General features: G+C 34.6%; 1 protein-coding gene across 4 annotated transcripts in view; it reads left to right on the top strand.

The window, feature by feature from the left end:
- mroh1 (maestro heat-like repeat family member 1) overlaps positions 1 to 22,811 on the top strand; it is a 75,551-nt gene that overhangs the window by 27,921 nt on the left and 24,819 nt on the right. For 2 of the 4 annotated variants that reach the window (XM_087287211.1, XM_087287210.1), the window contains exons 15-28: positions 3,880 to 4,024; positions 4,785 to 4,828; positions 7,098 to 7,239; positions 7,812 to 7,864; positions 9,991 to 10,098; positions 11,101 to 11,220; positions 13,792 to 13,914; positions 14,185 to 14,331; positions 16,173 to 16,199; positions 16,831 to 16,953; positions 19,176 to 19,255; positions 19,389 to 19,527; positions 19,647 to 19,742; positions 19,829 to 19,933. In XM_087287211.1, coding sequence (XP_087143337.1) covers positions 3,880 to 4,024; positions 4,785 to 4,828; positions 7,098 to 7,239; positions 7,812 to 7,864; positions 9,991 to 10,098; positions 11,101 to 11,220; positions 13,792 to 13,914; positions 14,185 to 14,331; positions 16,173 to 16,199; positions 16,831 to 16,953; positions 19,176 to 19,255; positions 19,389 to 19,527; positions 19,647 to 19,742; positions 19,829 to 19,933 — 1,452 coding nt within the window. The remainder of the gene's footprint in view (positions 1 to 3,879; positions 4,025 to 4,784; positions 4,829 to 7,097; positions 7,240 to 7,811; positions 7,865 to 9,990; positions 10,099 to 11,100; positions 11,221 to 13,791; positions 13,915 to 14,184; positions 14,332 to 16,172; positions 16,200 to 16,830; positions 16,954 to 19,175; positions 19,256 to 19,388; positions 19,528 to 19,646; positions 19,743 to 19,828; positions 19,934 to 22,811) is intronic. The other 2 variants (XM_087287213.1, XM_087287212.1) reach the window with 1 other exon arrangement.

Below are 22,811 nucleotides of genomic sequence, written 5' to 3'. Positions count from 1 at the left end.
AGTACTAATGCATGGTTCAGGGTTTTTAGCTTTCTTTAAAATATCTTTATTTTGTGTTAAACAGAAGAAAGAACGTTAAACAGGTTTAGAACAAGTGAAAGGTAAGATGACAGCATTTTCATTTTTGGGTGGGCTATCCCTTTAAGATGTAAGTAAATGAGATTTTAAGAGAGTATTAAATCACAGTATATCAATGCTGATAAACATGCTTGGGGAATTTTTCTATGTAACCTGCAACTCAAAGTGCTTCACAATCATAAACAAACAGGATAATATACTATACTATATAATTCAATAACAAATAGTGTTTAATAGAATTTAATTAAGAAGTATGTATACAAATATGCAATTTACCACAGCTGTTAAGTAGGGGTGTAACAGATCATGGTTAATCCGTACAGATCACAACCCACAGTTCGAGGCCCACGTGACTCTTGGAATAATAACATTTTTGAACTTGTAGGTTAATCCAACATTTGGATTCAGTTTTTAAAGTTTTCAGTAAGTTACAAACAATTTAATATCACAGAAGTACTGGGAGAACAGTTTATAGTTCAGATATAAACACTGATGTTTATGTTAAAGATTAAAATTAATTATTATATTAAATTGCAAACATGAGTTTGCATGTTCTACCTGCATTCGCGTTGGTTTTATCTGGGTGCTTTGGTTTCCCCCACAGTCCAAAGACATGTGGTACAGGTGAATTGGGTAGGCTAAATTGTCCGTAGTGTATGAGTGTGTGTGTGTGTGTGTGTGTGTGTGTGTGTGTGTGTGTGTGTATGTTTCCCAGAGATGGGTTGTGGCTGGAAGGGCATCCTCTGCGTAAAAACTTGCTGGATAAGTTGGTGGTTCATTCCGCTGTGGCGACCCCGGATTAATAAAGGGACTAAGCCGACAAGAAAATGAATGAATAGAACTTGACGATGGTGAATGTTGTAGCAGTTACATTGTGTAACCAATGAGTGGCGACAAACAACCATCAAACTTATGTCACTGAATAGGTTTTCAAAAATGATCCATCTATAATGAAACATGAAGTTTTATGTGTGAATTTTTGAATCATTAATTAAAAATAAATATGTTGTTCAAGATGTTAGATTTCTATATTTAGCATTATCAGCAACAGTAGCAAAGGTCATTTTTGGATTGACTATTTTTCTTTTTTTCAGCAGGTTCTCACTTGATTTTTATTTTTATTAAAATTATAGCTTCTAAGTTATGTTGGTTAAAACCAATGTTTTTTGCAGTGATATTTTTGTATAAATAGAAAAAAAAAACTAATGACATTTGTCTCCTTCCTACTTTGCTGATTTGAAAAATGCTCCGATCCATGACTCAAAAACCATAGTGTGATCCGAACCATGAGATTTGTGATCCGTTACACCACAACTGTAAAGTGCTGTAAAAGTTTGAAAATGCACCTGTAAAGTGCTTGTAAAGTACCTAAATCTGACTGAAAGCTGTAGAACCCTGACTATTCACCTTCCCCCCCCCCGTGTTACTGTAGTGCAGCTGTTTTTGCATTTTAAAAAAAATATTTTATGCCCTAATAAATGAATTTGATATATTCCATATATCTGTGAAATCAATGGTTGACCCCCAAAATTTTGACCTGATTTTGTGTGATGGGGACCAAATGTAGTCAATTAAAATTATTGGAAAACTATATTGATAACCCGCTTTTCTAAATACCAGAGGGAACATCAGTGCCTGTGGCGGTTGAGTCCTGCTGGCACTGAAATCAGACACATGCACATCTGCAATGCATCTTATTATCCTAAAGACAACTCAATGAAAGTCTATAGTGAGAGATGGGCTTTGCCGTCATTTAGCGCAGTCCATCATCTTCACAGCCAAAGTCAGCAGCCTCAGCCCAGCACTGCCGCTTGTAAGAAAGAGCGTCTAGAGAAATATTATAGCCTTTTTTCCCTGCGAGCGTCCCAACATCAACAGCAAGCCGTTGACAGGGATCTCTCCACGGCAAACAGACAAAGACAGTTTATGTGCCGATGAGACTGCTTCCATTCCCTTCGCCAAAAACCATTAGAATGATAACCAGGAAAATGTCAGGAGATGCACATCCAGCCAAACTTATTATTTTTTTTTCATGTGTGTGTCTTTCTTGTTAGCATGTTGTTTTGAAACACTCAGTTTAGTCTTTTATGTGATTTATTGTTGGTTTAGATTTATGCTTTGTTTTTGGATTGATCAGGATTTGTTTTACATTTAAAGTCATTTGGAGTTTGGAATTTTTTATTATTATTATTATTTTTTATACTTTTTTAGCATTCAGGATAGTTGTAATGGTAGTGTTTACTTGTACCAGAGTCATTTAAACATTCTGTGGTTAAAACTCTTGACTGAGTGATTGCATGAGTCATGAGATCATGTTTATTCTGTGCTATGACTAGTAGTAAAGAGGAAGAAATGGTTGTGTTTACTCGCGCTTCCTGTTCGAACTGAAGCCTATAAAGTCATGTCCACATTTAAATAAAATTGACATGTATATGTAATATAAATTTCCCAATTAAATTAATATAATTTGAAATATGAGACTTTCTTAATTAAAGAAACAAAACGCAAAGTGACTTGCATCTATTGGACGTGGGGTTTGCTATTTAATGTCTATTAAAGTTTTAAAGGGGCAGTAGGTGATCTGCCTAAATGCTAACATAATATCTTTGAAAAGCAGTCCCTCCCCTGACGTCCAAAGCCATGCCTCCTTAAATCACGCGCACAATAAAGATGACAGAAACCCACTAGATCATGTAATTCGCCAACTAGAAAACTTTATTGTAATTTATAAACTACAATTCTGATCGAAAAAACTGTATTATATCTAAAACATTTCAGTTGTGTAGCAAGCAAAACTTGTCATAATGTGCAATATTTCATGCATGCAAGGATCGCTGGTCTCACTCTCTCACACGCTTTGTCCTATAGCGACTACTGTATGCCCCTGGGGTGCAAGAATTACCTTTATTACTAAGCCATACTTGCATGCTATTTCAGACCGAATATTCAGAGTAGCATGGTAAACAAAAATAGGGAGCGTGTTACAGGTTGTCATTGCTCAAAAGTGACCCAATGTGAATATAAAACCAACTTCAGCTCAGTAAAGCAGCCTAGGCAGAATAGTGCTATTTACTGATGTTTTGTTGTTAAACTAAATAAAAATCGACACTATCGATGCTATAAAATGTCCCTAATGAAATTGAAAATAGTCACATCAATCTTTCACAGTAATTATTTCAATGGGTTAATAACACTTCAGTGCATATAATCCATTCATAAAACAACAAATTCTACAGAAGCTTTGCATGACTAAAATACTATTAAAACATAACATTACATGTCTAAAAGAATTACTTCAGCCATGGTGTAATCCTTCCTCCTGCGTGCGAAAGTAAATGCAATATTGATTCAGGATTTTAAAGTTTTGATTCGGCGTTTGTTTTTACAGCTGTTTTGCAGATATCATTACAAATAGTTTGACTATCAACTGAGAATTCTAGTGTTTGTGCAAAGTCTAATAATAAATATACTTTACAGAATTTCAGTTGTAGATATTCTATAAAAGTGTATACTATAAAATATATTTATAATTTAGTTTTATTTTATAATGCATATAAAATAAATTTAATATGTGTTGATTATATTCTATATTCCATAAATATCTTTATTCTTTATTTCTAATTTATGTAATATTACATTTTATTATTAAATATGAAATAATTTAATAAACTAATTCTACAGTACATTCATTAAGTTATGTATTTGTCCTACATAATCTGTGTTAAGATGTTTTGTTTTTCTTTGCATAGACAGTACTTTCTGTACATCTGAATTAAGTGATTGTCATTTGCACTTTTGTAGGTTCTGTGGCCGATGTTGCTTTGCTACCTGACCCCAAATCAGTATGCCAACGCCACCACCCCATTGTGCAAAAGTTTAATTCTGCTGGCCAATAAGAAGCGAGCGACACAAGAACCCAACTTCATGATCGACTTCAATGCACAAGGTGTGGAAACAAACACACATTCACATGCACACACATTTATAGTTTGCAAGGAAGTTTCAGAGAGGTAATGTACTTTTAACTGTAAAAACCACTTAATATATAGCCTTACTCTACCCATAAACCCAATCCTCAAGGGAAACCTACGGCAGAGTTTGGAAAAAATATCAAAAGACCTTGTTGATTTTAAGCATATTGAATTTAGAGGACATGCCTTAATAAGGACAACCACCTTAAAAGAGTAAAACTAGGTCATAGCCATGTCTTTATGCAATTTTGTGTCCTTGTAAACCACATAAACGATGTATACACACACACACACACGATCATGATGTCATTAAGCCAGACTAAGAGCTTTTCCATAGTCTGACCTGAAGACAGCCTGAAATTACACTTTCTGTCTCCTCAACAGTACAGCAAATCCAGCAGCCTACGTTTTTTTCCATCGTTGGCCTGAAACTAAATTGGACTCACAGACGTTTTGTTTTTATTGCGAGTCATTTGCTTTGCCTGCTGAGTCTGTTTCTAATTAGTCAAATGAAAACTGGTATTTATCAACGGAATAAAGTTTTTGGGGCAGAGGGTAATTGTTTTTTTAATGCTGACAGTGATTAAATTGAACTCCAGCAGGACAAATAAGTCCCAGGTTCAGTGATTATTTGTTCGTTAATTGTAATGCTTTTGGATCATGTGCTAATGGGTTACCCTTGTCTGGCCTCCTCCTCTCTCTGTCTTACTACTTTTTTTCCTTCTCTTCCTGCAGGCTCTAGTCTTCCTTCACAATATATCCTGTTGATTCGACTCTTGGTAAGTGTTCAATTTAGAGTTGTTGCGGTTTTTTCCAATTAGATCACGCTCAGTTTCACCTAAGACAAAGTAAACATATTACACTTTTGTCTTTGGAATATTTAATACCTGATTTGTGTCAATTGTTGCATCAAATATTTTTGTTTAATTTGATATTTCAGCTTTCTTTATTGGAATGAAACAGTGCCAATTTCTTAAATTACATATTTTTAAAAATATATAATTTTTGATGGAGGAATGTTCGAAATTGATCAAAAGTGGCAGTTAAGAGTCTATATATATATATATATATATATATATATATATATATATATATATATATATATATATATTAAACCTGTTAGCTAGCACTTGCTTTTGGGGATTTACACTTACCTAACTTTAAATTGTAACCGTTCTTGACTCTAGTAAGCTACAAACACACACAAAAAAATGCACTTTTGGCTTTATTGTGGTAAAAGAAAAAGTTTTATGCTCAAAAATACACTATGAAGTTATGAGAAGAAGAAATTTTATTTTGTTCAATATTTGTTTTTCCATATACAAACACAGGAAAACATTAATGTAATGTCCTAGACAAAAAAATATGCCTTGAAAGCCAAGTGTTTCATGAGTTTATATTTTTAAATTTGATTAAGAGAGCATGCAAAATGAGATTTATGTAAAAAGATTTCTGAGACTATATCTGAAGGATCAAATGATGCTGAACATTCAGCTTTTTTGGCAAATGAATAAATATCAAATTATTGCAGAAATATTTGACTATATATATATATATATATATATATATATATATATATATATATATATATATATATATATATATATATTATTATTATTATATAGTTATAGTCTTGGTGAGCTTAAGATCTTTTTTTAAACGCTTAAAAAAAAAAAAAAAACCTTACTGGCCTTAAACTTTTAAACTGCACATTTTATAAGCCCACACGTCTACTTATCATAATGCTGGTGTCAAATTAACAATAGCTACATTTCCATCCACCTGCGCATTTTTTATATGCACATAAAAAATTGGTTGATGGAAACAGCATGGTACGCATATATTTTGAAAATGTGCAAAAAAAAAATGTATGCGCATAACTGAGTAGGATAAACTTTTTATTTGATTAGAAAAGATGCACACAAACTACAACAGAAACACTTTTACTGAACAATTTCCTGTATTTGAATTATAGAAGGTCATGTGATTTGGTTGTGAGATCATGTGATGATGAAAATGTGTGTGAATGGACAAACCAGCAGGCTGAGCACACTGTAAAAAAAACTACAATGTTGTTTTGGTAATTCTAAAACACCTTAACCATTTCAATATTAGTGTTATTACATTATTAAGACCTCCAGAACTGTCAAGGGCATCAGTGCTCACGCCTTCAAATGCCACCACACATTCATTGTGTCTCTGTATCATCTTCCAAGGCGCAAGTAATAATAATAATAATTATTATTATTCATTTAATTTGTAAATGCCTGAGGAGCTGTGGAGCTAAAAGATCTGGCTCCCATTGTGCTTAATAGAGTGCGAAGTGGCACCAGGGAGAAAGAGTTGGTTGATCTAAGAGTGCGAGAAGTTTGGTGAGATATTGATGAGCAAGATTATGAAGTGCCTTGAAAGTGAGAAGTAGATTTTTTTAAATCAATATTACTCTTTACCTGAATCCAGTGAAGCTGATAAAGAAGTGGTGCTATCCAAGATGACACAAGCTCTTGACCTGCACAGAGGGACGAATTATGCTATTATCAATATCTATTGTAAAATTTTCTGATTTATCCAAAACACTTTTAGACCCAATGAGTAGGGCTTTAGTTTTGTCATCATTTCATTTTACAATGTTTGCTGAAATCCAGAGTTTATTTCAGCTAAACATCTATTCAAAGTGGAATTTATTAAATAAAGAAAAGATTCACACAGCATCTTCTACCACAGCAAATTCTGTTTTTACTGTTGATATTTGGTGCCAGTTAATTAAGAAGTGACGATTTTTTAAAAAAAAATGTATTTCTTTGACTCGTTTGATGGAAACGCTGCTTTATTGCACGTCTTATATGCGATATTCCAGTTTTGGGCATAAAGTTAATATGCATTTTTGGATTGAAACTAGCTAATGTCTGTTCGACTGGATTTTTTATAGATTTAATTTTATTTTATTTGACCATACATTTTCCATTGTTTCATGTCAAACACTTTTAAATCACTGTCTCATTTAGTCATCATTGAAAGTGTAAAATGAATTTTTCACACTGTCCTCAGGTGAATGCCTCATTCCCGTTTCGATACAGAGGACATGGCGCTCCTTCGCTGAGTCTACTCAATGCTATCAGCCCTAACATTCACCCCAAAGCCGAGACGCTCTGGGAAAATGAGATTCCAAAGCTGCTCAGTTATCTTGAAGGTTTGTTCAAATATACAACTGTTGTAGTGCATTCACAAGATCACTAGACCACGTCACCTATTGGTCACAACATCGCTTCAGCATTACACAATGTTCCTAATAGTCCAGCCATCTTGAAACTGATGATCATGAGCAATGGCGTCTACATAACCTGATGGCCTTTGCAAGGAAACAGCAGACTGTCTAATCTAACCTGCAGCAATAATTCAATAATAATAGAAAGTAGATATTTGTCCAGTAACTAATACTTCACAGGTTCTTCAGACTAGCTCTGTCAGATTCAGTCAAAGCAGAGACTGATATAATGAGGTTTCAATGAAGCCTATCAAGTGTCTTCCAAAAGCACTACCACCTGCCCTTAGAGACTCACAAGACAACCAGATGTTTTCAAGAAACTGCCAAAGCCATATTTAAATTTGAGAAATTTTCGTATTTCACGTTCAGTGACTCTTCCAAGATAATTACACGGTGCAGCATTAAAGAGATATACAGGGTATTCCATTAGCTTAGACTTTTTCCAGAGTTTGCTTTGATTGTTTGTCTGAGTGATTTGTTTTTCACGTGTCTTCCAGAATCAACTGAAGATTCTCTGGATAAAAAGAAATGGGATGAAAGTTTACTTCAGGTCTGTAGTAATGTTAATGAGTTTGTAAATGAGTTGCATTATTAAAAATGCTATCAGAAATTCTACAGGAATACCAAAATCATAAATTATGAAAAAATTATAAATAAAAATAAATAAATAAATAAATAATAATGTACAGTATTTTAGTGACACACACAGTTAAATGCACTGCCTGACAAAGTTAACTCCATTTGATGGTGCACATAGGAACTCAGTACATGCACACTGTGCTCAATACATGCACACTATGCTTTTTCTTTCCCATAAAAGTACTGATATGTCATGTAAACATTTAATAGACTATTAGTTTCACTTAATTTATCCTTACTGTAATTCTTTTTGCAACTTTGACTACTCATTCTTTGTGGACAAACTATAGTTCCTTTTCCACTATCGCTAGGTTCACTTTACTTAACTGTTCCACTGTGCTGCTCCATGCAAGTCACCACAGATACTGTTTAATTTTCCAAAGTGTTGCTGATAATGGAGTTTTCTGGTATGTAATACAAATGTCTCAGTAGTTGCCTTGGCAATGCAAGTGTAATGTAAACAGCGATATGGACAGCAATCAAATATTTCCTTTGTTCAAAAACAAAGAATACATGAAAACAGACTCACTTCCACTTAGCAACCTATAAATAATCTGGCAATCCATATTATATAGGATGTTAAAACAGTATGCCAGGAGAGTAGTATGTCCGAATTCATAGTATTTAAAAAACATAGTGCGAAAAACAGAGTTGGGTTTAACTGTAACCCCGCCGGTCCTACACCACCCAACCTGCTCCGAGCTGGTATCGGACCGGCAACCTTCAGCATGGGAGTCGGTTGCTCTACCAAGTAGGCTTAAGTCCATAGTCTCTAGCATCTGTCACTAGAGGATGTTTAGAGGTCAGAGGAGTGAGGTTTACCCACACAGAACTTAATAGCTGGCCTCCGTTACACTCACCCCCCTAAACCTCACTCCCATCAGGGTCACAGCACCAACGTAATCTATGCCACCCAACCCGCTCCAAGCTGGTATCGAGTATGGGAGTTGGTTGCTCTACCAAGGAGGCTAAAGACCATAGCATCTGTCACTCTCCGTTACATAACACATTCCACAGTAATGCATTACTGTATTCTAATTACATTTTTGACGAACGCAGTAATGTAACAAATTACATTTTAAATATGTGAAATTTGATTACAGTTACTAAAGTCAATGTAATTGCATTGCTTGCATTACAAATACAGTTTTTGGCAGAAAAAATTTATTTTTTAATTACGTTTTCTGCTGTAACGTCAACTAATTAGGTACGCATTTTTAAATTGTTGGAGAACGGGAGCTGAAATAGCTGCTGTCAAGAGTGTTTGCTTCTTCAAGTGGAAATACAGACATTACTTCAATTTCAAAAATAAAATTCATAAAACTAAAATATTGCTTTGGAATGTGGTCTAAAGGACTTTAGACTGCTTTTAGCTCAACCAGCAACTTGTTCTTGCCCTTGAACAGAGAAAGCATTCTAGGACAATACTCATCCCCAAGGAGGACACTGGCATCCAAAAACACAGCAGCCCAGCTCAGGCTAAACAAGCTAAACTGAATTTTTTTTTTTGTGCAGCATCGGGAGTGAAGGTATCTTCTGAATGTGATGATAAGAGGCTGTTCACTTATCGTGTCTTTTGTGTGCGCGCATATTGAACTCTTTTCTTTTGAATATGTCAAGCTGCTATGATCAACCCACTGCAATGTTTTTTGGTGGATGGGATTATGAATGGGAGTGAAGCAACGCAACTGATACCAATAGTGATAATGACAAATAGCAGATTATAATTCATACTACTCACATTCATACTGTATATAACTTTTTAATCGTCGTTTAATAAATTAAAATGCCTAGATCATTATGCAAAAGTGCACCTGCAAATTGATTTTTCACACAGTTGGTAATGGCTGTATAGCACAGGCTGTTTTAAAATTGATGTCAAATGCACTTAATGCAACATAATAAAATCTAAAGTAATATGTGGCCTTAGCTAAAAGTAAAACATTGACTGGAGGACCATTTACACAGTACATCCTCTTGTCCAAATATGTCCATTGTGATTGATCGGATTGTGCCTTCTGCTTGTGAATTCTGAAGCTCCTGTCTAAAACTCTGGCAACCATTGACGACAGCAGGTGGACCAATCAGCTTGCAGTAGAAGCCACACGATACCTTCCTACCTACAACAACTCTCTGGAGGAGAAGGTCAGTTCACAAATCCATCTGTGACTCTTTGTATTATAAATCATCTTTTAATGACAGAAAGTGATCAGTCTGACTATTTGTTTCAGTTGGGCTGCACATTTACTCAAATAAAATTTCATCATTGTGATTCCAGCTGTTGCAAAATTCATCATCCTGTACTCGCCCTTCACATTTTAGACATAATTGAATTTATTTCGTCTGTTAAACACCAATTTTATTTTGAAGAACTTGGTAGCCGTTGATTTCTATAGTATTTTTCACCACTTGCGGGTGAGTAAATGGTCAGTAAATTTTCATTTTAGGGTGAAATATCTTAATTAATTTGTTGATAATAGCTGTATAAGTAAACAGTTTCATGGTATTGATGCATTAAAAGCTTCCCTGGTAAGAACTTGTTTGAGATTGAGAATAAATACAAATATGTAAATCAGGAATATTGTTCTGGTTTTTATATGTATAGCCTGCTTAAAGGGATAGTTCACCCAAAAATGAATGAGTATTGTGCCATCATTTTCTTATCCTCCACATGTTCCAAACATGTTTGATGTGTTTTTTTTCTGTTAAACACACAGGAAGGTATGGAGGTATTCTGAAGAATGTTGAAATAAAAAACATTTTTGTTCCTACTATTTATATCAGCGGCTGCTTTTAGTTCAGTAGTGTAGAGTACACTGCGCTCTTGCGGTATTTAAAGTTTGCTGCGTTATTCTTGTAAACAGTATAATTTAAAGGGTCGTGATCGGCACTCGTTAAATAATTACATTATATTTCTTTGCAGTATCTGCTTTTATTCAACATTCTTCTGAATATCTTGTTTTCTGTTCAGCAGAAGGAAGAAATTCATAATGTATATGGTGATAAAATGTTAATCTCTTTAATGAATATCACTGTTTGCCCAAACTAAATAAGCGGTTGAATGTGAATATAACTCAATGCCCTTGCTTATTCTGATAAACTCTATTTTATATCTATTTGATAAACTGTTCCTTCTCTGTTTTCCAGAGTTTTTTGTATAGGTGTGTTGGTGTGATTCTTCAGCAGTGCTATAATAAAGAGCTGGTCAGGAAACAGCTGCAGGAGATCCTGATCAACACTCGTCACAATGATGCAGTGGAGAGAACGGTACATGGCTCTGAGCGCTTGTACATTAAACACTTCACAAGTTCATATAGGCATAATTAGAGTTGTTCTGAGAGTCAAACAGCTTGTTAATGCATGACAGCACAACAAAATAATTTCATAGGTCACCCCTTTTTTCCACACACTAAACCAAATATTAGGAAAATAAACCAAACTGACTCCCATGTTTTCTAGAAAGATGCACCTAACCCAAACTAGTTAAAAAATTGCATTATTGTTAGAAAAAAAGAAGAAAAAAAGCTCTGTCACATCTGGTAGACAAGTCTCATTTTTATCACGGTCACAAATAATGTAAAATGTAAAGAAAAATACAAACATTTTAAACACTCCAGAGTAAATATGTATTTAAAGTTCCTCTTACTCCACAATAAAAATGTAAAAATATACATGTATATAATAATGAATTTAATCAAAGAAAACTGAAATAACCAGTGTGTACTGAAATAATCTATACTAATACCTTTCTAGTTTTCTGGGTTCTCTAAATGAGCAAAGTAAATAGTCTCACAGAGTCTAATAGAGCATACAGTCAATGGAAAAGCCACCAATCTCTTGTTATGCACTGTCTAGGGAAGGTGCACAACATAAAAGACAAAACTGAAAATATGACATCAAATATATTTGTGGTTTGAATTTGGCAGCTAACAAGGCCAAAATAACAAACAGATTTCTTTATTTTAAGCTTACCTTACCTGTTGAAAAGAAAAGAAAATACAATTAACTACCCTAAATAACAAAAAACAACTAACAAAAAAAACAGATCAAAAGGTTTTACAAATAAACTGGCTTTAGACTTCTTACTATTCCAACATTATCTTTACTATTTACAAACTATTTACACAACAAGCAACTGCATTTGAGGGACAATCCAAAAAATCAGTGTCAACGGGCAGAAAAGTAGGGATGGCTGACATAAAACTGACGTTTCGATCCTGAAGCGCAAGTGTTTCGAAACACTGCTTCAAAGCATTATCCGAAGCACCCAGGTCACGTGACTAAGGTGATTAGAAACACCCAGGTTACGTGAGCAAAGCTATTCAAAGCACCGGCCTTTTCAGAAGCATTTTGAGACCTAGCGAAGCTGCGTTTGACTGGCAGGGTCATAAAGAATCTCTATCTCATGTAGCTTAGTGCAGGGGTTCCCTAATTTTTCAGCCCGTGACCCCCAAAACAACAATGCCAGCCTCACGAACCCCAATATTCTCTCAGGTGGTTATAAATATATAAACCTTGCACACAACGCACCAATAGGCCCAAATCTATTCATCGTTTAATTTTGAAGAACGCCTCTCTGAGACCATCCTCCATGTTCAGTTGTGGCCATAGTTTTTTTTTATATATATGTGAGTGCAGTAAATGTGACAGAAAGTTTAACCTATAAAATCAATGTGCACCATCTGTTGCTATTGCTGTGTCTTTAATTGATTGAAATCACCCCAGGGGTTTCAAAAAATTAAGGCTGATGATAAAATATGGTAATTTTATAGTTTAATGAAACTATTTTAATTATTGGAATTCGCCAAGGGAAACGCCCCCATTATCCCAAGACCCTCACTTTGGGAACCACTAGCCTAGTGGACTGTGCGTGTGCACAAAGTAACTGTGCTTCAAATGGCCAGAGTTTGAAACTCAACTTGTACAAATACTCTGAAATTATAACTTGATGTATTTTATTAATTTACAATTATCACAAACTTTAACATAAAATGAAACAAAAATCTGCACTATCCAACATATAAACATTTTAAAGAACACAAAGCAGGAGTCACCAAACTAAGATGGCCACCAAGAAAGTTGTGTCACAGCTTTTAATATACTGTAGGCCAATAGGGAGGAAGCAGTCAGTCTGAAGTGGAAATCAAATGCTTCCTGGGCAGAGCAGAGAGACAGATGGAGCATGACAATATAGGGTTGTAACACAGTTCAAATGTCTAAGCTTGCATGACCTATTTGATGGTAGCTGTGTAATGTAAATGGCTTTGCGATATACACTCACCGGCCACTTTAATACACCTGTCAAACTGCTCGTTAACGCAAATTTCTAACAAGCCAATCACATGGCAACAATTATCTCAGACCTGAATGTGACAATGAGTTCACTGTACTCAAATGGCCTCCCTTTGGGATGTGGTGGAACATGAGATTCGCATCATGGATTTACTATCGATATGGACCAAAATCTCTGAGAAATATTTCCAGTTTGTTGTAATATCTATGCCACAAAGGATTACGGCAGTTCTGAAGGCAAAAGGGAGTCCAACCTGGCACTAGTAAGGTGTACCTAATAAAGTGGCCGGTGAGTGCAAGTTGTATGTGTCAGAAAACAATGAATGTTACAGAAAATACAGTAGACCATTGTTAGATGATCAGTTAACTGTACCCACTTTAAAGTCATTCTTCTACTGTCTGCTAGCTACTACCAGTTATCACAACAACTGTTATAGACAACACTGTCAACACAATTAGGTGCAAAATTGATCCAAAAGTTTTTTGTTTAGTTATTTAAAAGCTCATTTACGATACTGGAAGTAACAGGTGAAAATTGGTTGGCAGGGTGTTGCCATGGGAATCGGGCTGTGTGCCAGCAGCCATCTGGACGGCACTCTGGAGAAACTGGAGGAGTTTGGGAAGTCTGATGCATTCAGAAAAGCCTCAGGGATATTTGGTCTTCTCAAAGTAGGACGAGTTTCATAGAGTTGTTTGCGTAATGCTAATGAAAAAGATCTCATTTCTAAAATTGGGAGGTTAAAATTTATTTTAAATTTTATGTTTAACTATATCGAGTTATTTTTTGTAATAATAATTGTATAATAAACTTTTTGTATAATTGTATAATAATAATTGTCAAATCTTTTGTTTATACAGTGGTTTGCAGTGCAAAGATTAAGTAATTATAATATATCTCTTAAAATACTACATGTAAATTGCCACTTTTTTGTCCTTCAGGATAAGAATGATGTTGACGTGGAGAAAATGAAGAGCACACTCATTTTGTGTTACGGCTATGTTGCGTTACACGCTCCAGAAGATCAACTACTCACTCGCATCGATAGCGACATTCTCCAAAACATCTCCAAGAACTTCAACACTAAGGTAAAGCACAACTTTTTTGTTTGCCTGTCAGCATTTATAAATTCTAAAAGGTTGTTTATTTATTCCTTTGAGGTTTGTCTCATTTAGTCAGTATGTTAGAGTAATCCTTTAAGTTGACAAAAGTAACTTTTAGCTGATGTACACATTTATAATCTACAGTCTCGTTCATCTGGGAAAGTGGATCAAACATATTGACGAGTCAGCTTGCATTTGCATTCAGAGTTTTCTTTTTTTTGGAAACATCGAAACGGTCATGCCTCCGTAGTTCTATTATGTTAGATGAACAGCTCATTTATTTGATCAGAAATAATACATTAATCATTTCTTGTTGTTTGTTGCAGCAGCGAGGCACAAAAGTGAAAAAAAAATGATGTGTTGCTGCTGTGAGGTGCTTTAAATAAGTCCTCTGAATGTCCTAGTGTATTGTTGATGAGATTCACTCGGCTGCTTTTGAGGCTGCGGTTATGACAGTTTGATCTAAATGATTTTTAATGACAAGGATCATTAATTTTCTATGAGTGCTGAATCATGTCTCATCAATATTCATAATGTAATAGCGCAATTAAAATCATTTCACTGTTAGGGAACCATGTAACTCATTTTGTTTTCTGCACTCCAAGTTTAAATATCAAAGTTTAGCTCAATGTTTTTGGTGTAGATTTTAGAAGTTTGTCAGTGAATTCACTAAAGTCGGATGTTTTATATATGAAAGACTAAAGGTATTTGTATTTGTCTTACAATGTACATACAGTATCTAAAGGGACACATATTTAATCATTTGTATGGCAAAGTTTGTCTCACTTTATGTTAGGTGCTCTTAATTTTATGTAAATAAAAATAAGTACAATGTACTGATTGTGTTCATATTGGTACTGCACAACACTTATCGTGCTGTTGAGGTTGGATATGGGTAAAGGACATATTAGTTACTATGCAGTCAAAAAAGTTTGTTACGTTTGTTCAGGTTATTTATTTAAAATTTATTTGATTGTTTTATGTTCAATTTACTTAAATTGGTAAGAAATATGTTAACATAATTCCTTCAAGTTTTCCCACTATAAATCGATTGCGTGGAACCCAGCATTTTTACAGTATACTGTGGTTTAAAGATGACTTAAGATGTACTTGTTGCAATTATAAATATAATGGGATATATGCACAGCTAGTGTTTCTTTTCATATCGATAAACTTCCGCTGAACAGTTAATGTGACTTTATAATTTTATACAGTTCTTTTTACAGCATTGATGTTGTAATGTATTTAAAATACAATCAGTTAAATAGCAATTGACATTCGTTTAGTTGTTCAAGCGTAAAACGAGATGAAAAGCCATTTACACACCCATGCCCGTCAGTATCAGCAGGCAAGCGCAGAAACTTCATTAAAACACTGGGATAAAATAAATGGTAATATTTTAAAGATATGGTGCTTCTTGTACATTTTGAGACCCACTTTATATCGTTTGTGAATCAGACAGTGGAGATGGTTGTTTTTAAAGAAAATAGACTTTAAACACGCTGATTTTTTAACTGTTTACAGTTCACCGGAAGCGTTTGACCCAGGTTACTGAAAAGTCCTTCTGTATATCCCCTATTACAGATATTAATTACAGATGTGGTTATATGCAGATAATTTTTTAAAAATGTAAGTACATTGTAAAAAACATGTATAAATAATATGTACATTGTACAAAACCATTAAATTAAATGTAGTAATTAAGGTTACTTGATATAATGCTGGACCACAAACTTTGTGAAAACTTTCTGAATATTGGTAAATGTAATGGATTCTCTCTCATGTTTGTTGAATTACATTGCATCATTACTTTTATTGTTAAACAGGTTCTGGGAATTAAAGTAGAGACCAAGGTACCGTGAAGGAAACTGATGATAAGGACCTTCTCTCATCTTTGACTTTTAAACTTTAACGCACTTTCTCTTCAGTCTTGATGCCGCAATCAAAATCTTTACAGCATAACCTTTTGAGCTTCTCAGAAAAATGCATAAACCACCCAGGTATCTTTTTATTACAGAGTTTTTTAAAGCCTGATCTATGTTTTTATAAGGTCTCTAGATATATTAGTTGTTAATATAAGGATGACATTTCATACTAGTAAATATAAGTTTACTGTTTTTTTTGAGAAGTTCAAAAAGTGCTCACTAACACGATAACCTTCAGACACTTGGTTTTCTGGCTTTTCTGTAGGTGGCTTGGTTCATCAGTTCAACTCTTTTTCTATCGAATCACAATTATGTTCTACATTGTGATTTTAATCCTTTATAGAACTACGTTTACATGTATATTTGTTTATGATGAGCATGCTTGGTGTGACTGTGACCAGGAAATGCTTCTCTAATTCTAGGTGGATTGTTTGGCTTTGCTGTTTGATTGACATGCAGTATGTCAAACGTTTGGCAAGCACACTTTGATTGCATACTTTTTGTTGTTTTCTCTGTTTTTGTGTGTATTTGTATATGTCTGTATGTGGGCACATCATAGGACCTGACTATGAAGCTTAGTCTCATTCATAGTGTCGGACTCATTGCCAAGGCCATCAGCAACAGTGTTCGTAAACAGGGCTTCATGTTCACTCGAAAACATGAGCTAATGGGGGTTATGACGGTAAGAGGTTTTCAATTTACAATGTTTATTTTGCTAGCACATTGTTATTCTTTGGGCAAACAGGTAATCCTTTCACGTTAATCTACTGAAAAAAAAAAGTTTGTTTTGGTAATCTTCAAACTCTGACCATTTGCTTTTGTGTTTGTAGTGGCGGTACTTCTCTGTTGACATCAACTTTAAAGCTTCATTCGTAATATTCTTAACCATGTCCCTCTTACTATAAGTTTCCTATGAGGGAATGATGTGTAAAATCAAAGCCCCACCTCCTACTCAATACTTAATTTCAGCCGGAAGTACATCAACATACTGAAAGAAAAGTGTCAGGAAATTCTGGTTAAACCTGACTTTAAAGGTCCAATGAAGTGATTTGAAATGGGTGTTTTTATTCAATGTTTGACATAATCTCATTGGAAACATGAAAAGGGAGTGGGAAAAAGAGTAGCCCATCCTCTTTAAAAAACAGTCAGTAGCATTTAGTTTTTTTTTTTTCACAGTGAGACTGCAAATGAAAAGCAAATGAGAAATTACTTAAAAGGGGGCAGGACATGTCAGATACTAAAGAGCATTGGATTGGTCAAAATTTGATGAGAAGTATGAGGTGACATGAGATAAAAAAACATTGATCTGCTTAGGTGGAAGTGAAAAGCTGCAAGCTATTTAATGGGCTTTGGAGCACACTAGCTTATAGATATCCTTAAAATTAATATACTGATGCTAACAGGTTAAAAAAAATATTTTAATTTCTCAGGACCTGATAACTTGAAGATCATTTACTTTTCATCAGTTGACAGATGTTTTATTCAAAGTAACTTACAAATGAGGACAAAAGAAGTGATAAAAGGCATACACATACAACAATATGTAGAATATGGAATATAGTGTTTTTTGTTTTTTTGCTTTTCAAGACAAATTAGGACATACAGGAAAAGAAAGGAAGAAGAAAAAAACTGCACAATAGGAGAAAATGGTTGTGCATACATTCAGCAGGTCTAACAACTAATGGCAAAATAAAACAAAAGCACAATCAATGAGATTAAATGTACATGTAATTATGTGAGTTATTGGTGTGTGATTATTATGAGTATGAAATGCAGATCTTTATATCATTAGTATGTTTTGAGTTTGGAAAGGATGGATAAATGAGAGGAAGAAAGAAAGTTAAATATCAATTAACAAAAATAATATGAGAATAAATGGTTGAAGAATTTAATGAAGATGATTCATATTATATATTTTAAATAATATAAAAGAAGCTTGCGCTGTCGGTAGCACTGTCGCCTCACAGCAAGAAGGTCGCTGGTTCAAGCCTTGGCTGGGTCAGTTAGCATTTCTGTGTGGAGTTTGCATGTTCTCCTTCTGTTCGCGTGGGTTTTCTCCAAGTGCTCCGGTTTCCCCCACAAGTCCAAAGACATGTGCTATAGGTAAATTGGGTAAGTTAAATTGTCTAGAGTGTATGTGTGTGAATGAGATTGTGTGGGTGTTTCCCAGTGATGGGTTGCAGCTGGAAGGGCATCTGCTGCATGGAACATATGCTGGATAAGTTGGTGGTTCATTCTGCTGTGGGGACCCCTGAATAATAAAGAAAATAAAACGAAAAGGAAATGATTGAATATTATAAAAGAAGTCTTTTTAAAGAGAGAGAAAGTGTATAGATTGTAATTGTTATAAAGCGTTTTTGTCTTAGCTCAGTTTTATTTATTTTTTTGAGAAAGATGTGTAAAAGCAATGTTTTAAATACACAGATCTAAAAAAGTTGAAAATAGAATAAAGCGTTGGTAATAAATGCTTTTAATCGATTGTTAGACTAGTAAATCAGACAATTGATGCAATCAAAATCTAAAGAACAGTAATCCTTCATGTTTAATACACATTATTGTATACATCTTACAGACCTGTTTCATTTGAATAAATCGTCACCTTAGAATTATAAGGTTCTATCTGACATTTTAGTCAAAATTGAGTTATTGACATGTATTCTTATTAAATGACAACTTATTTTCATTATGGGATTTTTTTTTATGTTGTTTACATTGTAAGACTTTTTATTTAAAAAAACAAGTGTTACACATGTACTGTTTGTTATGGAATGCAAAAACTTTGAAGCTCAATATCTCAAAACCATTCAGAATGCAGATAGAACCTTATAATTCCAAGGTGACTAAATATTTCGATCAACGAGACATCATGTGACTTGATTGACATTGTCTTTTATTTTCCTGCAGGATTTCATCAAAGCTGAACCACCAGAAGTCATGCGGACTCCCGTTCGCTATCTTGTTTTGACTACGTGTGCCAACCTTATGTATCCTGACAGTCTTCTTTATCAACTTAATGTGTGCTATTTTTAATCTTCCTTGTGCTCATCTCTGCTATTTTTAAACATAAAATTCATTCTTATGCTCACAGTTTATTAAATACTTAACTCTAACCTTCAGAAACTTAGATCCTCCTTTAACAGAAAACGAGAACTTTGATTTGCTAAAAACCTGCTTGAATGGTGTATACGGGCTTCCAACTGCGGACACTCCAGATAAAGGGAAAGATGAAGAAGCTTTGGATCCACAGCAGAGAGAGGTCAGAATTAAATATAGATGTTTATGCACATCCCTTGGAACTTTTCATCCCTTTTCTCCGTCTCCTGTATGCTTTAAATATAAAGTATGTTTTTCACTGCAGTGCTTTTCCCCCCTCAGGTCTTATATTCAGACACTTTTAACGCTCTTCATGAATTGCTAAGGAATGTGTTAGCCAGAGATCTGAGTCCTGACGGTCTGCAGGCTGTGTTCAAGGTAAAGGAGAAAGTGTAAAAGTTATGTGCCGTTTTGTAGTGCTTTTGTATAAATCTGGTTTATTGAGTGCCTTGGCTTTTTCTCAGCATATAGAGAGCTGGCTGAGCTCAGGACAGGACCACGAGAGGGAGAGGGCAGTAAAGACCACGGCACACTTACTGCAGTTTTACTTGGACAATCTCAGTGTCAAGGTAAAGACTTGTGTGGAGATGGTACAATATCTGCTTTTATTTCAAGGCATTATGGAATACTGTTGTGTCTGGAATTCTGATTTGTCAATCATGGCATTCCAATGCATATTTTCCTCAATAACAGATAACTAATAACATAGGCTGATCTGTCAAAAAGATGTAAAATGTACAATATCATTTGCATTTTTGGTTGTCAGTAATACTGTCATATTTACATGTGCACTGTAAACAGTTACAGTTGTGCTGTTGTTTTACAGCACCGTTTTTTTATCAAATCTAATCACTTTTATTGTCACATCATCAGCAGCACGTGTGCTATGTTGAGGGAAAAGCTTAGGTGCTGGCTCCAGACAGTACAAAATGCAGATAGTGCAAATAAAATGACAGTGCAAATACAACGACGTGCCAAATATAACAGCATACTCTTCATTCATTCATTCATTCATTCATTCATTCATTCATTCATTCATTCATTTATTCATCAATTGTAATTATTAATTTACAGTGCTCTTGTAATTTTTACAGAATTACTGGCAAAATGCACAAGAGCACTGTAAATTAACAATTACAACTGTGCGGTAGATTTACAGCACAATTCATTCATTCATTTTCCTTCGACGTAGTCCTTTTATTCATCAGGGGTCGCCACCGTGACATGAACAGCCATACAGCAAAATTGCAATTGTTAATTTACAGCGCATTTGAAAATTATAGAGTTATTGCAACCAAAATTGATTACTAGCATTTTTTTTACAGTGCTCATTTAACTTGGCTGTTAGTGAATACTGTATGTTTATATTTATATGTTGCTTTCTGAAGTTAAAAAAAATGTATTTTGTTGTCTAAAATATAATCATGTTATGATATAAACATGTCTAAAAATGCAATCATTTATGCAGTTTTATTAAGTTGTAATATTTTACCAATGTAGATGCAGAATTATTGTAGTTCTTAAATACATTTAGCTAAACACTTTGCAAAGTTTTTTTTTTAAAACATTATTTGACTACACTCTCAGAAAAGAAGGTACATGGTGATACAAATAATGTTCCTAAAGAAACAGTTTTGTACCTTTGTAAAAGTTGTACCTTATATGGTGTAGAAAAGACCTCTTATGATACTGTTCTGTACCTTTTATGGTACAGCCTAAATGATGGTACACAGTTGTTCTCATAAAAAGGTACATAAGTGTTGAACAACTCCTCTTTTATTACAATATCTATGATAAATTATGACTAAAAGTGATTTTATGAATAATTTCCATCATTTAAAAGCATGTTTAAAGAAACTCATACACATTAATTATTAAGTTCTATAAGACAAAACAACTGGTAAAACAAAACTATGGGTATTGTTAGCTGAACATTTAAGGCATTGTCAATTAACATTTGGTGAGCATTTTCTGACAAAATACAGTTTCATGATTGATATCCGCACCTTTTGGCGTTTGCTTTCCACTGCATATGCAAAGTGTTCATGCAGACATTTTATCAATGTAAAACTAATCAAACATTGTGCTCGTTACAATACTTTTGCATAATTACATTTCTATTTTAAAATTCAGTAAATTAAATTAACTTTTTATAAAAAAAAAAATATAAAACTTTTAAGTGATAACAAAGGTATTGCGTGAAAATTGGAGAAAAAATTTTCTATATTGTACATGGGAGAATGTGTTTCAGTATTATTTTTGTGAAAAGTTGTGAAATGTTTAGCAAAAAATAGATCTTTTGATTTATGTTGAAGTATTTTTTTATTCTTTATTGTAAATGTAAAAGGTGCATTTACACAAATATAAACTTTTTAAAAAATATTGTTTAAAATATATTTGATGTTTTATATTAAATGAAAATAAATTGACGCATTTTGAACATAGCAAAATGCCTTTTAATAGTTCTTGAAGGAACACATTTGACCCTGTTAGGTACAAAGTGTCTTGTCACTGTAGTGGTACCTTTATGGATCAGATTTGTACCTTTGATGAGGGTACAATATTGTATCTGCAGGTTTTCAAAAATCAAAGGTATATTTCGGTTTCCCCTGGTACAAATCATGTCCTTAAAGGTACAAACTGCAATGGTACAAATTTGTTTCTTTGTCTTAAGGTTTAATTCTGTTTCATAAAAAGGTACTGCCCCAGTTACAAGGGTTTGTGCCTTTTTTGGTACAACATTGTACCTTTTGTACAGTAAATTGCAAATACCATTCAAAAGCATGGGTGGCACGATGGCTCATGTGTTAACACTCTCATCTCACAGCCAGAAAGTCGCTGGGCCAGCGGGCATTTCTGTGTGGAGTTTGCATGTTCTCCCCATGTTCATGTGGATTTCCTCCGGGTGCTCCAGTTTCCCCCCACAGTCCAAAGACATCTGGTATAAGTAAATTAGGTAAACAAAAATTGGCCTGGTGACGCAGTGGTGTAGTAGGTAGTGCTGTCGCCTCACAGCAAGAAGGTCGCTGGGTCGCAGGTTCGAGCCTCAGCTGGGTCAATTGGCGTTTCTGTGTGGAGTTTGCATGTTCTTCCTGCAAAGACATGCGGTACAGGGTACAGGTGAATTGGGTAGGCTTAATTGTCCGTAGTGTGTGTGTGTGTGTGTGTGTGTGTGTGTGTGTGTGTGTGTGTGTGTGTGTGTGTGTGTGTGTGTGTGTGTGTGTGTGTGTGTGTTTGTGTGTGTGTTTGTGTGTGTGTTTGTGTGTGTGTGTGTGTGTGTGTGTGTGTGTGTGTGTGTGTGTGTGTGTGTGTGTGTGTGTGTGTGAATGTTTCTCAGAGAAGGGTTGCGGATGGAAGGGCATCCGCTGCGTAAAAATGTACTGGATAAGTTGGTGGTTCATTCCGCTGTGGCGACCCCAGATTAATAAAGGGACTAAACCGACAAGA

Source organism: Danio rerio, chromosome 16 (assembly GCF_052040795.2).
Source record: "Danio rerio strain M-AB ecotype USA chromosome 16, GRCz13ab, whole genome shotgun sequence".
Taxonomy (NCBI): Eukaryota; Metazoa; Chordata; class Actinopteri; order Cypriniformes; family Danionidae; genus Danio; species Danio rerio.
This window is presented reverse-complemented; position numbering and strand designations above follow the sequence as displayed.